Genomic DNA, 11,856 nt, shown 5'->3' on the forward strand with positions numbered 1-11,856 from the left:
AAACAAGAAGATGCGCATAGGTATGGGGACAGTTATGGCCGGACACCCATGCCCAGACCAACCAGTTCAAATAGGATAGGGTTGCCGTCTACGGCTATCCATGCAATGCCTGTCTGAATGTTAGTGGTGTGGTTGGAGTCTATATGCGGGTTATACGCCTACCAGTATACACAATCAACTTCGTAACGACTTCAACATCATAGCGGACACGTGGCTTCGTAAGTTTCATGAAGATCTCTCTTTTCTCGTTCTCCTCTTCCGTAGATGATTGTATGAACGGGAGGACCTCGCCTGCGACGTCCGTGTCACTCTCTGGTGGCGGTGTGTTCTTTTCTACCGTATACACTCTTCCCGTGCCCATCATTTGTTCGTAGGAATGTACCCGGGATGCTATGGGTGTGGGTAGAAGACTGGCGCCTAGGAGCGGTTCAGCATTCTCGATGGTTGCTTCTTCGGGCACCACACCATCTAGTGAGTTGAAGCTTTCCCTTCTTCGTCTGTTGCGGTAGGCGAGTGTTTCGTAGGCATCGGCGGCAGACTGAGGACCTACTGACACAGATCGTGTGCGCGGGTGTGCAAGGTTCTTGAGCATATGCGGCAGTTCGGAAGCAGGTGGAATGACGTTGTCATCGTCGGCAAAGGGTTGGATAGAAGTGTACTTGGACGCATTCAGGAAGAAGGCGCGGGGCAGATTCAGGCGCGCGTGCTCCAGGAGCCGAAAGAGAGGCGGCAATATCTTGAAAAGGGCAGGTTTCATGGTGGCTCTCCAGACGAAGATGACAATGACGCCGAGCAGAATGCGCATGGTTGCTTTGATGATGCCCATCTCGTGCAGGCTAAAAGGAACCGAGGAGGGATAGGCATGCTGAAGCGCGTAACCCGTCTGGGAGAAGTGCCATGCCCCAAAGTTGATTCCAATGACTACGCCGGAGAAAGAAACGCTATCATCGAAACAAGGACAGTCATCAGCAGGCTCGGGGTGGATGCGGACCATGAGACAGATGGCCAAGGTGGCCAACAGTATGTCTTGGTAGCTTCCACTGAAGACCCACGAATCGATCCAGTCACCATAGACCAGCTGAAAGGTTGTAATGAGGGCACCCATTGTGCTTCCGATGATGACGTCGAGGAAACCGTGCATGCCGCAGTACAGGCGGCCCACGATGATGGAAAGGGCGTAGAAGTAGAACAAGGCCTGCAGGGCCATGCTGACGTGTGGGTGGTATTCATGGGGCGATTGCCGTAGCATGTAGATGGCGTAGAAGGCGACCGAGACGGCATTGGCAGAATGCGACGAGGGGAAGCCGTACTCGAGCGCAGCGGAGCCAGACATGGAGATGCGGGCAAGCGGCGGCGACAGAGGTCTGGGCAAGCAGAGCAGGTCCTTGAGGAAGCCAGTCCAGTAGACTCCTGCGGCAAGCATGAAGACGGTCCTAGACATGCATGTCAGACGAAGCACTCGCTCGAGTGCGTGACGAGTCTTTTGACGTACGCTCGACCAAGACTGGTATATCCGCACCAGAACTGGATCGGGAGAAAGACCATGAAGAAGGTATGGGTGCCTAGGTTGGCCGTGTAGGCAAAGTACGAGTCGAGTGCTGGCGAGCGCATCTTGTCCTGCATGAGGGCAAGCCATGGTGTCTCGCACCGTATGATGGGGATCAGACGATTGCGCAGTGCATTGCGCCATTTGGGGAGTCTCTGGGCGTCTGTCGAGCGCATTCCATTAGCGGGCCATGTCTTTCTGACGAGCTTCTCTCGTTTCTTGTTTCTCCTTTCTCGTTGTCTATTCTTGACGAGGGCAGCACATACAGTGGTCATGATGCTGGTTGCCCGCATCCAGCCTCGGCTCCGTCGGCGGCGGCGCATCATGTTGCGCAGACATGATGCCAGTGGTGGCAGAGGGGAGCTCTCCAGGCGAGACTGGCGTGCATGTCCAGCGCCGTCGCGGTGCAGGCTTGTAGTGTCGAATGGCTTGTTGTCTCGTCTTGTCTGATACATGCAATGTGTAATAAGCCGTCATGGATGGGCCTGGGGTACGGGGACGCTAGAGAGCAAGAAGCGAGCCGCCGCCGGCGTGGTTGCCCTTCGCGACAGCCCCCAGCCCTGGTAACAATCAACACCTCGCACATAAGCCGCCGCCGTACCCATCTGCAACCTTCCCATCCATCTTGCCGTCCCTATTGATACCCGCTCTGTCATTCTTCGTCCATCCAAGTCCTCGTCAAGTGAGCAGAAACACGAAGCGACAGCGCGAAAGAGACTGTGAGGAAATTCAACAAAAGTAACGTCAACAATGGCCTCCCCAACGGCACCCTCCCAAAACTACGACTACCTACGCCGCAAGCAGAGCACCAAGGCACCCACATCGTCCATCACGCCCGTCCGCAAGCCCGTCCGCACCCCCAGCGAGCGCAACAGCAATGGCACCGTGAGCTCCTATGACACGACGGCCACGCGCGACACGACCATTACCGAGCCGCCAACCTACTCCAAGAAGCTGGTCGTCGTGGGTGACGGCGGATGTGGCAAGACATGTCTGTTGATTAGCTACAGTTCCGGAAACTTCCCAGAGGTGGCGTCTCTCCTGCCCAACTCCATGCATCATCGCCTTGCCAAGTACTAACAGAGCCCAGAAATACGTACCCACCGTCTTTGAGAACTACATCACCCACACGCCACATCCCCCAACGGGCAAGATGGTCGAGCTTGCGCTCTGGGACACGGCTGGACAGGAGGAGTATGACCGATTACGACCCCTCTCCTACCCCGAGACGGACATCATCTTTGTCTGCTTCGCCATTGATTGCCCCAACTCGCTAGAAAACGTCATGGACAAGGTAAGCGACTTCCTCTCGGACTGACTCGGCACTGGCATGTACTAACTAGCCGCTCCAAGTGGTACCCAGAGGTCCTCCATTTTTGCCCCACAACCCCCCTCATGCTCCTTGGCCTGAAATCCGATCTCCGCAACAAGAAGAACTGCATCGAACTCCTCAAGACACAGGGCCTGACGCCAGTGACGCCCGAACAAGGCCGCGCCGTGGCCAAGAAAATGGGTGCCATGTACATGGAGTGCAGTAGTAAAGAGCAGGACGGCGTCGAGGACATCTTCGACATGGCTGTTACAATGGCTGTAGGTGATGAGTACAAGACACCGCATGCGACCAACCCATCATCATCGTCATCAAGAGGCACAGGTCCTACCTTCCCTACAGGCGGCAAGAAGAAGAAGCGAAGCGGTTGCAAGGTGCTCTGAGCAATTGTCTCCCTTTGTTTCCAAGGATTTCGAGTGTCATTGCCATTCTGCACAATGATGAAAGCGGCTATATCGAGATTACGACGCTGGACGACACGATCAAGATGCTTTAATGACCAAGCACGGCTCACCTCTCATCACGGCGGCTCAGCGTAGACAGTGTCTCAGCTTTGTTGCTTGTTGCTCACTACCACTTATTATAGGGGGCAATCTACACGTACACGGTTGGCGGCGTTTCTGGCTTTGTTTTAAGCGACGGTTGATACAGAGAGGCATATTTTTCAGAGCCTACAATAGCAAAGCATTTTCCTTTTCATATCTGTATTCGGTATCTAGTGTTTACGCATAGTGGTGTAGGCCAGAGTCACCTGCGCCTATGAAGTACATGAAAGCATATTGCTGATCTGTAAATTTTGGCATATCGTGCTCTTCCTGATAGTGCGATCGTGTATACAGCCTAGGTTTGCATTCCTTTTACAATCGACCAAGTCTTGGGTATCATTGAATTATGCACCGTAACGCCGTACCATGCATCTCGCTGTCATTTCCATATTCCCTGCTCACTTGTGATGCTCAGTAGCTTCCGTCTCCTCACCCTCGTGCTCTGTTGCATCGCCTTGTGCGTTCCCTTGCTGTTCGTTCGGATCTTTTGCCATAACATTCTCAAAGTGACTCCAAAGGGACTCTACGGGCGCAAATTCATTGCCGACTTGTGTGACTTCCTCTAGGGAGCGATTTAGCTTGTTGATGTTTTGGAGGACAAGCTCAAGACTCTAAAATCAGCCGTCAGTACTGCTGCATTGCAGGGTAGGCAATTGGAGTTTCGCGAGATGTTGTGTAGGTAGAGAGGTAGTGAGGTGGGGCTGTTTGCGGAAGACATACTTGGGCGATCTCCGTCACCAGCATTTCGCGCTGCTGTTCGTAGTACGACTTCTCCGGGGCGGCAGGTGTGCCATTCGCAGTCGAAGCGCGATTCGTCGTCGCCATTGTGGCCTTTGCTGTCTCGAGTCTCGTCACTGTCTTGTATTAGTTCGCGTTCGGGGAGCTTTGACAGTGGTGATCGCGTATGACTAAGCGCCACTACAAAAATCAACGCGCTGAAGCTTTGATTTTTATCCTCCTCTCATGATTGACCACCATCATGAAACCACACAAGTGAAGGTAAGCCACTTCATTCGTTTACATGATTCTGAACCTTTATATGATTAACAAATTAATCTGTCAATCCACTGACTCCCCCAAGAGGGGCTCTTGATGATTCAAACTTTTTGTATTCACACTATGATTAATACCTTGGCCTTTCAGTCTTTCCGCACTTCTCTTTCCGATCCAAGGCTAACAGCTCCTTGCCATAGAAACTAGATATGGCGCCAGCCCTGGCTCCAGACACAGTCACAGAAGCTTTCCCCATATCCTGCATCGCCGGTCGTTACCTCCTCTTCGATGTGCAGGTCATCGCGCACTGCCGGCGCGTCCACAATATCTGCGGTGTGCTGATCGGCACCATCCCAAACCTATCGCAGCAAAATGTCTTCCTTGGTGTTCCGCTTGAGCTCATGCCAGAGGAGGCAAGGGTTCTCGTAGAGAGCGGCGCAGCCTATGTCGTCGACGATGTAAAAGTGCATCGCAAGGGATTTGGGGAAATGACGAGGCAAGATAGATTGAAGTATCTGGAGGAGATGGACCGGAGGGGAGACGAGGTTGCGAGGGAGCACTCGGACAAGGCAGAGAAGAGAAAGGATAGGGCTCTGAAGGAGAAGGGATTGAGGGTCAATATGGTAGAGAGGCAGCAGGAACTCAGTGTTCCTGAGAGACCGACAACGGATGAAGCGGCTCAACCAGATCATTCCAGCGTCGAGGCGTCAGATCTCGGATTCATTATGAAGGGGTCCAGCTTCGAGGTTTCTTTTGCACCGAAGTATCCCGATATCCAACAGTCGGCCGCTGAGACCACGCTCTTCGACTCTTCTTCGGTCGCTACACGCAGCATACACAAAAGTACCCCCGTACAAAAACACTTCATAACCCCCACGACCTCTCAAGTTGCTCTCCCAACACCATCGCGCGACTCCTCTCCTCTTCCAGCCGTGCCAAACAGCTACCCTCTCTTTCGGTACCTACACTCGCGCGGCTACTTCCACATGCCTGGTCTACGCTTCGGATGCCACTATAACGTCTATCCTGGCGACCCACTCCGCTATCATAGTCACTTTGCGGCAACAGGCATGGCCTGGGATCAAGAATTTGACCTACTGGACGTTGTTGGAGGAGGTCGTCTGGGTACAGGCACAAAGAAGGCTTATATGATTGGTGGTGAAGATTCTGAGGCGGGTAAGCATGGCAAGGGAGTGGGCATTGACAAGTCCGACTCTCAAAAATCCGTCAGGGCGTTTTCGATTGAGTGGGCGGCGCTATGAACACGCCTGTATGATACTAGTGCATGTCTCGGATACCCGAATAAAGTTCGAATGAACCTAGAATATGCTCGCCTCAGTCTCTTCTCCAAACTATGTGACATGTTATATGCATCACTACCAAGTAATTGGGCTCTTAGCGATGAGGCAAGCTTTGACTAGTACGCTCATTCTTTTTTTAGCGATACCTTCTTTCCCGTATAGCCCTTGTATTTCAAGTCACATACTAGACACGCTCAGCAATGCCATCCCTTGACATGTCCCTCGATAACACCCCCCTTCCATCCCCCCTCCATCCGATACACACTTCCGCATCCCCTAACAAAGCACCGTTCATGCCTCTCACTTGTCCCATGCCAGTGCACATCTTCCATCCTCATACAGATCCCGTGTACATCGCACCCCACTGGAAGCTCCCGCTGATGATACTCCAGCTTCTGGTGATCTGGAAACCAAGTCCTGCAAACGCGACATTGTTCACGCTCGAAATTGGCCTCTGCGGTAAGGGATTGGCCGCCGGACGGTAAGATGGAGTAGGTCAAGGACGAAATGGCGTGGGCATGGGAGAGGGTTGCGAAAGTATGCACTAGAGGCTGGGCAAGGGCGGTGTCCGGGACGGTGAGAGTACCGTGGTTATAGTGGACGAGAGTGTTGGGGTTGTTGAGTTGGTCGACCGTCTCGTGGGCGTTGGTAAAGCGAAGGTTGCGCGGGCGACGGCGCTGGTCTGTACGGTATCGGATACTGCTTGGGTCCGTCGAATCACTTGAATAATTGTAACTATCTTGCCATCTGGCCTGGAGCCGATGGCCATTGTGAAGTACACATCGACTTCCTCGACCCTGGAAGTAGGCACCGCAGGTAATGCAATATGGCATAAGGTACTGGAGAATATGGGAATGGAACAAGGCTACGCCTGACTGACTACCCAACGCAGAGCGGCTGAAGTGTCAAGATATATGCTCTCGAACGGCTGCAAGACACGCAAGGCTGCATATGCAAGAGAGTCCTAGAGCCTTGCTCGCTTTCACCGGTCGGCTCCAAGGGTCCAATCGCAAATTCAGAACTATCAGTTGGACCAATAATAGAATAACATGACTGCATGTAGTCCGTAATCATTGAGGGGTTTCGCAGACCTACCAGCAGTTTTGATAGTGAGATTTGAGGGCTATCAGCTACCAACTTACAAGCCTCGGCGTGATAGATGGGCTTGGAATTCGCAAGTAGCGATCGAAGCACCACAGAGGTATACGCTAATCTCTCTTCTTTCTACATCTGCTACACCTACATGAACAAATTGATGACGCCTGACCGGTCTGCCGAAATCACCATCCCGTAAGGCTGCTCAATAAGCGCCACATCTAGTATATTGTCCATGTGGCTTTTGAGCAGATTCTGTTGTTGTAAAGAGATCAGCCCCGACCGGGGAGATTTTTGTGGTGTCTTCCTGCTTGAAGTAGAGCTTTTACTGTCCCGCCCGTTTGAGCCCTGGATCTGGGGTTGAGAAAGCCGTTCTGTTGTGACCACGGTGTCTGGGCTCGGCTGAGAGCTAGTGTACTGCGGCTTTGCTTCGTCCGCTTCCAACCCGCTGACTACCATAGATGATTCCGCGCGGTTTGTGTCCCAGTATCGGATCTTCCAGTCTGGACCAGCTGTGAGAAGGAACGTATGTTTCGATTCGCCCTTGTCGTCAATCGCCTGTGTGTGCACTGCAAGCGCGCGAATGCCGCGATCTGCCGTAGAGTTTGCCGTAGGTTCCAGACTCGTCGCAAAGCGGCCCAGCATGCCACCCGGCTTCTCTTCATCGAGATCAATGAGCGTAGTACTCTTTGTCCCTACGTCTTTACAGGCGCCTGTGCGATACACTTCTTTGCAAATTTGCTTTTCAAAGTCCCACACAGTCACCTCACCCTGGCCACTACCCCCGGTAATGTACAATCGAGTCCTTTTCGCCTTGGGTAGGAATACCTGGTAAAGTCGGTGTATAGGTGAAGCGCCATGGTATACCCAGGCCTTCAGACGTAGCTTAAACCGAAGATCCCAGAGGTCAAGGACACCGTGTGATGTTCCCAACAGCAGCCAATGTGCTTTCCTATCTACGCAGAAACAAGTTGGCGTTCCATGATCTAGCGGATTTTGCAACGTAAAAAGGACTTCCATAATCCTTAAATCCAGTGCGATCACCTTGGAGGTATTGGTAGCCAACAAAAGAACTGACTCATTATCTTCATTGTAGTGTTCAGACCAGACCGCGTAATCACCTTTAGGTAGCTGATACTCTCGGAGCAATCGAGGTCGTCCGAACTTGGCGCTACCGTCCTGGCCATGGTAGTAATCTACGCGTACTACGTGGACACTCCCGTCACTGCCAGTTGCGACGAAGGAGTAAGTTTGCTCCACAAACACAAGGCTTGTCACTTTGACGTCTTCTCCGAGCCTGTAGGTTTGTCGAGACCGTCGGGTGATGTTACGCTCGAGTCGTGAGGTGTCCCAGACCTTTACACTGCCATCATCCGAGCCGCTGATGAAGAAGCCCTGATCCGGAGACACCAGTATCCGATTCACTGCAGCTGCATGTTCGCCAAAACTCGCAACCAAAGTACCTTCAGGTCGCCAGGGAATACCTGCCGGCGTTTGGTGGGAGTCTTTGTATCTGATTGGCTGCCGCCGAATGGGGGGCTGAATGCGAGGGCCAAATTCAATTTCGCTAGATGGGAAGCGCTCCAAAAGCATCGAATCAAGAAGTTTCAAGACTGCAGGATCATTGCCCGTGTAGTTGTGAGCATTTCGAAACCGGATCCGCGGCGGAATTCCCTGAGGTCGATCGATGCCAAGTGGTGAGATGGGCTGACGGGATCGAGACGAATCTCGCACATGAGCTCCATCAACCTTTCCAAAGGCATTAGCAGATGTTGTTCCAATCTCAGCTAGTGCTTTATTCTCTCCTTTACTGAGTAGACCTAAAACACTACTACGATGAAGAAGAGCATGCATGGGGTCATCGGTAGGTGAGCTTCTCGCAGCTTGCAGAGACTTCCTTTGTGTCTCAGATATAGATGGCGGTGAATCTCGAGCGGAGCGCGTATCGCCGGGAGAGGATGATAAGTTCGGATGAGATGGAATCGATATGCGGCGTGTGCTCATCTCCTCACGTATCAAACGTCCGGTTTGAGTTTCAGCGGTTGGCATTCGATCAGCCAGTGCATCAGCTTCGGTTGTTGACGCATCTAGTAGCGCGTCCCTAATTGTCCTAGGTTGCATAGAGCCATCTTGCCGAGAATCGGGTTTCGGTGCTTGTTCCACAGTCTTGCGTACATCCTCGTCAAATAGAACGGTAAGTGCCTTGACACCAAGGTCTTTCAACGCTACAATGCTATTGAACTTTGCAGGCGGTAATGCCAGACTATCCGAGCGCCGTCGGTGACTCACTCTCCAGATAAATTCCCGTAGTGACACAAGCTTAAAGTCATCTTCTAGTGTCATACCTGCGTTCCTAAGCTTCTTTAACCACAGATCATCTTCTTCGTTCTTCGGTAATCTTTGCAGTACTTTATGGTCCAGTTGTCGGCCAGATATGGCTGGTAAGCTATCGTCTGAGGATCCAAATGTGAAAGTCTGCTGCTGTTTGGCAGGAGCCCAGAACAGTCCTTTCTGTGCCTGCAATGCCCAGTTCGAGGCCATCTCCACGAGTAACCTTGTCAATGGACTCTTCAAGGATTCGAGGATTCGCAGCTCCGAAAAATCGGATGGTACGACCTTGAGATAAGGCCGAATCAAATTGACCAAAATACTATGCGTATCAGCCAAGGATAGGTACCTAGAGGCTGCAGATATGAACTGTGCAGCTGCTTCCCGGATCCAGAGATTAGGGTGCATCGTAAGCCGCGCTACAATATCGACCAGCTCCCAGGTCTTCGAGCGCTGAAAGAGCCCAAGCTCTGCCATTGAAGAGAGAGCTCGCATGACCTTCTCCACGACGAACTCCTCTGGATCGGTTAACGCTTGAACCATGAGTGGTAAGATATACCCCTCTAAGCTGGCGCCACCAACAAACACGGCTACTCCGACGATGGCTTCGAAGAAGGCGCATTTAAGCATCCAATCTAGATCATTTAAATACGTGTTCAAGTGACTAAGAACAACATCATTCGCTCTCGGACTGCCGAAGAACACGCACAGATCGGAAACAGAACGAAGCATAGCCCGACGGACAGAAGCATCCGAGTCTGTGAGAAGGGCCTTTGTATGCTTCTCAAATGATTCAAGTAAGATACGACGATCTGAGTCAAATTGGTTTCGATGCGCGGACGAAGACAGGTCGTCTTCAGTCTCTGGATCCGCTGCCGGTAAAGACCCCTCAGCTCGCAGCGCCTGAATCATGTCGAGATACCTTGCTGCAGTTGTCGCCAGAGTACCGATGCAAAAGGCATACTGCATTCGGACAAGAGGGCTGATTGTGGTTGAAGAATCTGGGAGATAGGCTTCCAGCCGTGGCAGAACATATTCAGGGAAGATGTATGCATTGATTGGGGAGACAACCTGCACCATCGCCAAGATCTGTGTCAATGTGCGCAAAGCAGCGATTTTTACTTGTTCAGATTTGTCGGTCAGTAACTGAGACACGTAAGGGACCACGCGGTCCAGTTTTGCTTCGTCGGTCAGGCGTTCTGAAAAAGCCATGAGAAGTTCCAGTCCTCGAACACGTGCCGTGGCTCTTGCTGTACCCCTCAGACAGGAGACGACAATGGTTAGGAAGATCAAGTTTCCATCGTCGATAGCTAGGCTTTGAGTAGGTGAGGCTTGGTGTTGATAGTTCGGAATGTTGACGAAAAGCGGAAACAGCCGCGCGTTAGGATTGGGGGGTGAATGATGCGGTCTCGACAGCTCTTTCCCTCCGTTACTGGACAGCAAGTGGGAGATCTTGTCGTAATCATTGTAAATCTGCTCTATTCGTTCGTCTGGCTCTCCAAGATGCTCAGCGCCGGTGGTAACAGGCTTCCGACCGGATGATGGGTCGGTGATTGAGTACATATACTGCTGTAGGAACCCATAAAAATAGCTTGGGAACACCTTGTCTTTCCAGTGTGTGAGGTAGTCGTCGGCAGACATTCTCGAATTCGGGTCGACTTGGATCATGTGCATAATCAACTCCCGTATATTTGCGTCCTGGATCTTGTTTAGGTGAGAATGCTCTGGGTTGTATTCGCCTTGACGGTACTTGAACAGCTGGCTCAATGAGAATATTGGGGCTTCGAGAAAGAGTTCAGCAATGACGCAGCCAACACTAAAAATGTCCATGGCCCAGTTCACAACTCCTTCGCCTTCTGGTTGCTGTCCAGCAGCCAAGAATCTTTCGGGGGCAAGGTAGCAGGTCCGACGACCAGACAGATCAAAATAGAAGGAAAAGTCGGCAGGGTTGTCTTCCGGAAGATGTGCTGGCTTGTATGACGATGAAAAGTCGGCAAGGTACAGCCAGTTCCATGAGGTGACCAGGACATTTTCGGTTTTGATATCACCATGAAAGATGTGCCTAGCATGGCAATCCCGCACGGCACAAAGTAGCTGGAAAGAGAGCCACTTCTTCTCGATTTCCTCTAGGAATGGACGAGTGCTGCATCAGGAAGTTAGTCCGGTGCCGGCAGATGGATCAAATTGACCTCACCTCAGCCGATCATACAACGAGCTGTGTACGTATTGGCGGACCAAGTAGCCACAAGCCGCAGTCTCAATAACGCGATGGTATGCCACAGCATTTGGAACATCAGCGAGCACTTTGCGTTCATCTGACAAGTCAGCAATGTATCCATAGGAATGGCTCATGTCGTAGAGCACATACGGAGCAAACGCTTCACATAAGCCTGAAAGTCGAACTGAGCGTACGGCTTCATGACGACGCGTGCTACAACGAGGCCGTCTTTGTGCCGTGCCCTAACGGCTTTCATGAAACGCGCGGCTCCCAGTGACTTCTCATATTGCAGATCAGCCAGCTCCGGCACATCGATATTGGCCGAGCCAGCTGAAAGCGTAGTGAGGGAAAAGCCCTGACCCATGGTGGTTGGCAATTCGAGTACGTGAACTAGGGCGTTGAACAAGGTTGACGCCTTGCCCACATGTTTGAGAGCTGCTATCAGGCGGTTCCTTTTATTCTCTTTGCATTGCTCATAGAAGGCTTGGAAACCAAAGATG

General features: G+C 51.9%; 6 protein-coding genes across 6 annotated transcripts; 2 read left to right on the forward strand and 4 right to left on the reverse strand.

The window, feature by feature from the left end:
• Nucleotides 1-32: 32 nt before the first annotated feature.
• On the reverse strand, nt 33-1,872 carry K460DRAFT_356402 (uncharacterized protein; the record flags this gene model as incomplete). Its single annotated transcript, XM_040931957.1, has 3 exons — nt 33-109; nt 163-1,433; nt 1,493-1,872. The coding sequence occupies 3 exons, from the start codon at nt 1,870-1,872 to the stop codon at nt 33-35; spliced, it is 1,728 nt and encodes a 575-aa protein (XP_040789334.1).
• Nucleotides 1,873-2,296: 424 nt separating this feature from the next.
• Nucleotides 2,297-3,259, forward strand: K460DRAFT_285383 (GTP-binding protein-like protein rho4; the record flags this gene model as incomplete). The annotated part of the gene is made up of 3 exons (XM_040928810.1): nt 2,297-2,575; nt 2,637-2,840; nt 2,900-3,259. The coding sequence occupies 3 exons, from the start codon at nt 2,297-2,299 to the stop codon at nt 3,257-3,259; spliced, it is 843 nt and encodes a 280-aa protein (XP_040789335.1).
• Nucleotides 3,260-3,819: 560 nt separating this feature from the next.
• On the reverse strand, nt 3,820-4,246 carry K460DRAFT_282830 (uncharacterized protein; the record flags this gene model as incomplete). The annotated part of the gene is made up of 2 exons (XM_040928603.1): nt 3,820-4,032; nt 4,142-4,246. The coding sequence occupies 2 exons, from the start codon at nt 4,244-4,246 to the stop codon at nt 3,820-3,822; spliced, it is 318 nt and encodes a 105-aa protein (XP_040789336.1).
• Nucleotides 4,247-4,383: 137 nt separating this feature from the next.
• On the forward strand, nt 4,384-5,936 carry K460DRAFT_367520 (tRNA-splicing endonuclease-like protein subunit sen34; the record flags this gene model as incomplete). Its single annotated transcript, XM_040933589.1, has 2 exons — nt 4,384-4,420; nt 4,615-5,936. Coding segments are annotated over 2 exons (1,099 nt in total), but the record flags the coding sequence as incomplete, so codon positions are not given.
• Nucleotides 5,910-6,548, reverse strand: K460DRAFT_284147 (uncharacterized protein; the record flags this gene model as incomplete). Its single annotated transcript, XM_040928712.1, has 1 exon — nt 5,910-6,548. One exon carries the CDS (start codon nt 6,546-6,548, stop codon nt 5,910-5,912), a length of 639 nt encoding a protein of 212 aa, XP_040789338.1.
• Nucleotides 6,549-6,954: 406 nt separating this feature from the next.
• On the reverse strand, nt 6,955-11,720 carry K460DRAFT_406965 (ARM repeat-containing protein; the record flags this gene model as incomplete). The annotated part of the gene is made up of 3 exons (XM_040937017.1): nt 6,955-11,281; nt 11,333-11,453; nt 11,507-11,720. The coding sequence occupies 3 exons, from the start codon at nt 11,718-11,720 to the stop codon at nt 6,955-6,957; spliced, it is 4,662 nt and encodes a 1,553-aa protein (XP_040789339.1).
• Between the last annotated feature and the right edge of the window lie 136 nt (nt 11,721-11,856).

This window comes from Cucurbitaria berberidis, assembly GCF_010015615.1.
Source record: "Cucurbitaria berberidis CBS 394.84 unplaced genomic scaffold K460scaffold_3, whole genome shotgun sequence".
Classification (NCBI taxonomy): Eukaryota; Fungi; Ascomycota; class Dothideomycetes; order Pleosporales; family Cucurbitariaceae; genus Cucurbitaria; species Cucurbitaria berberidis.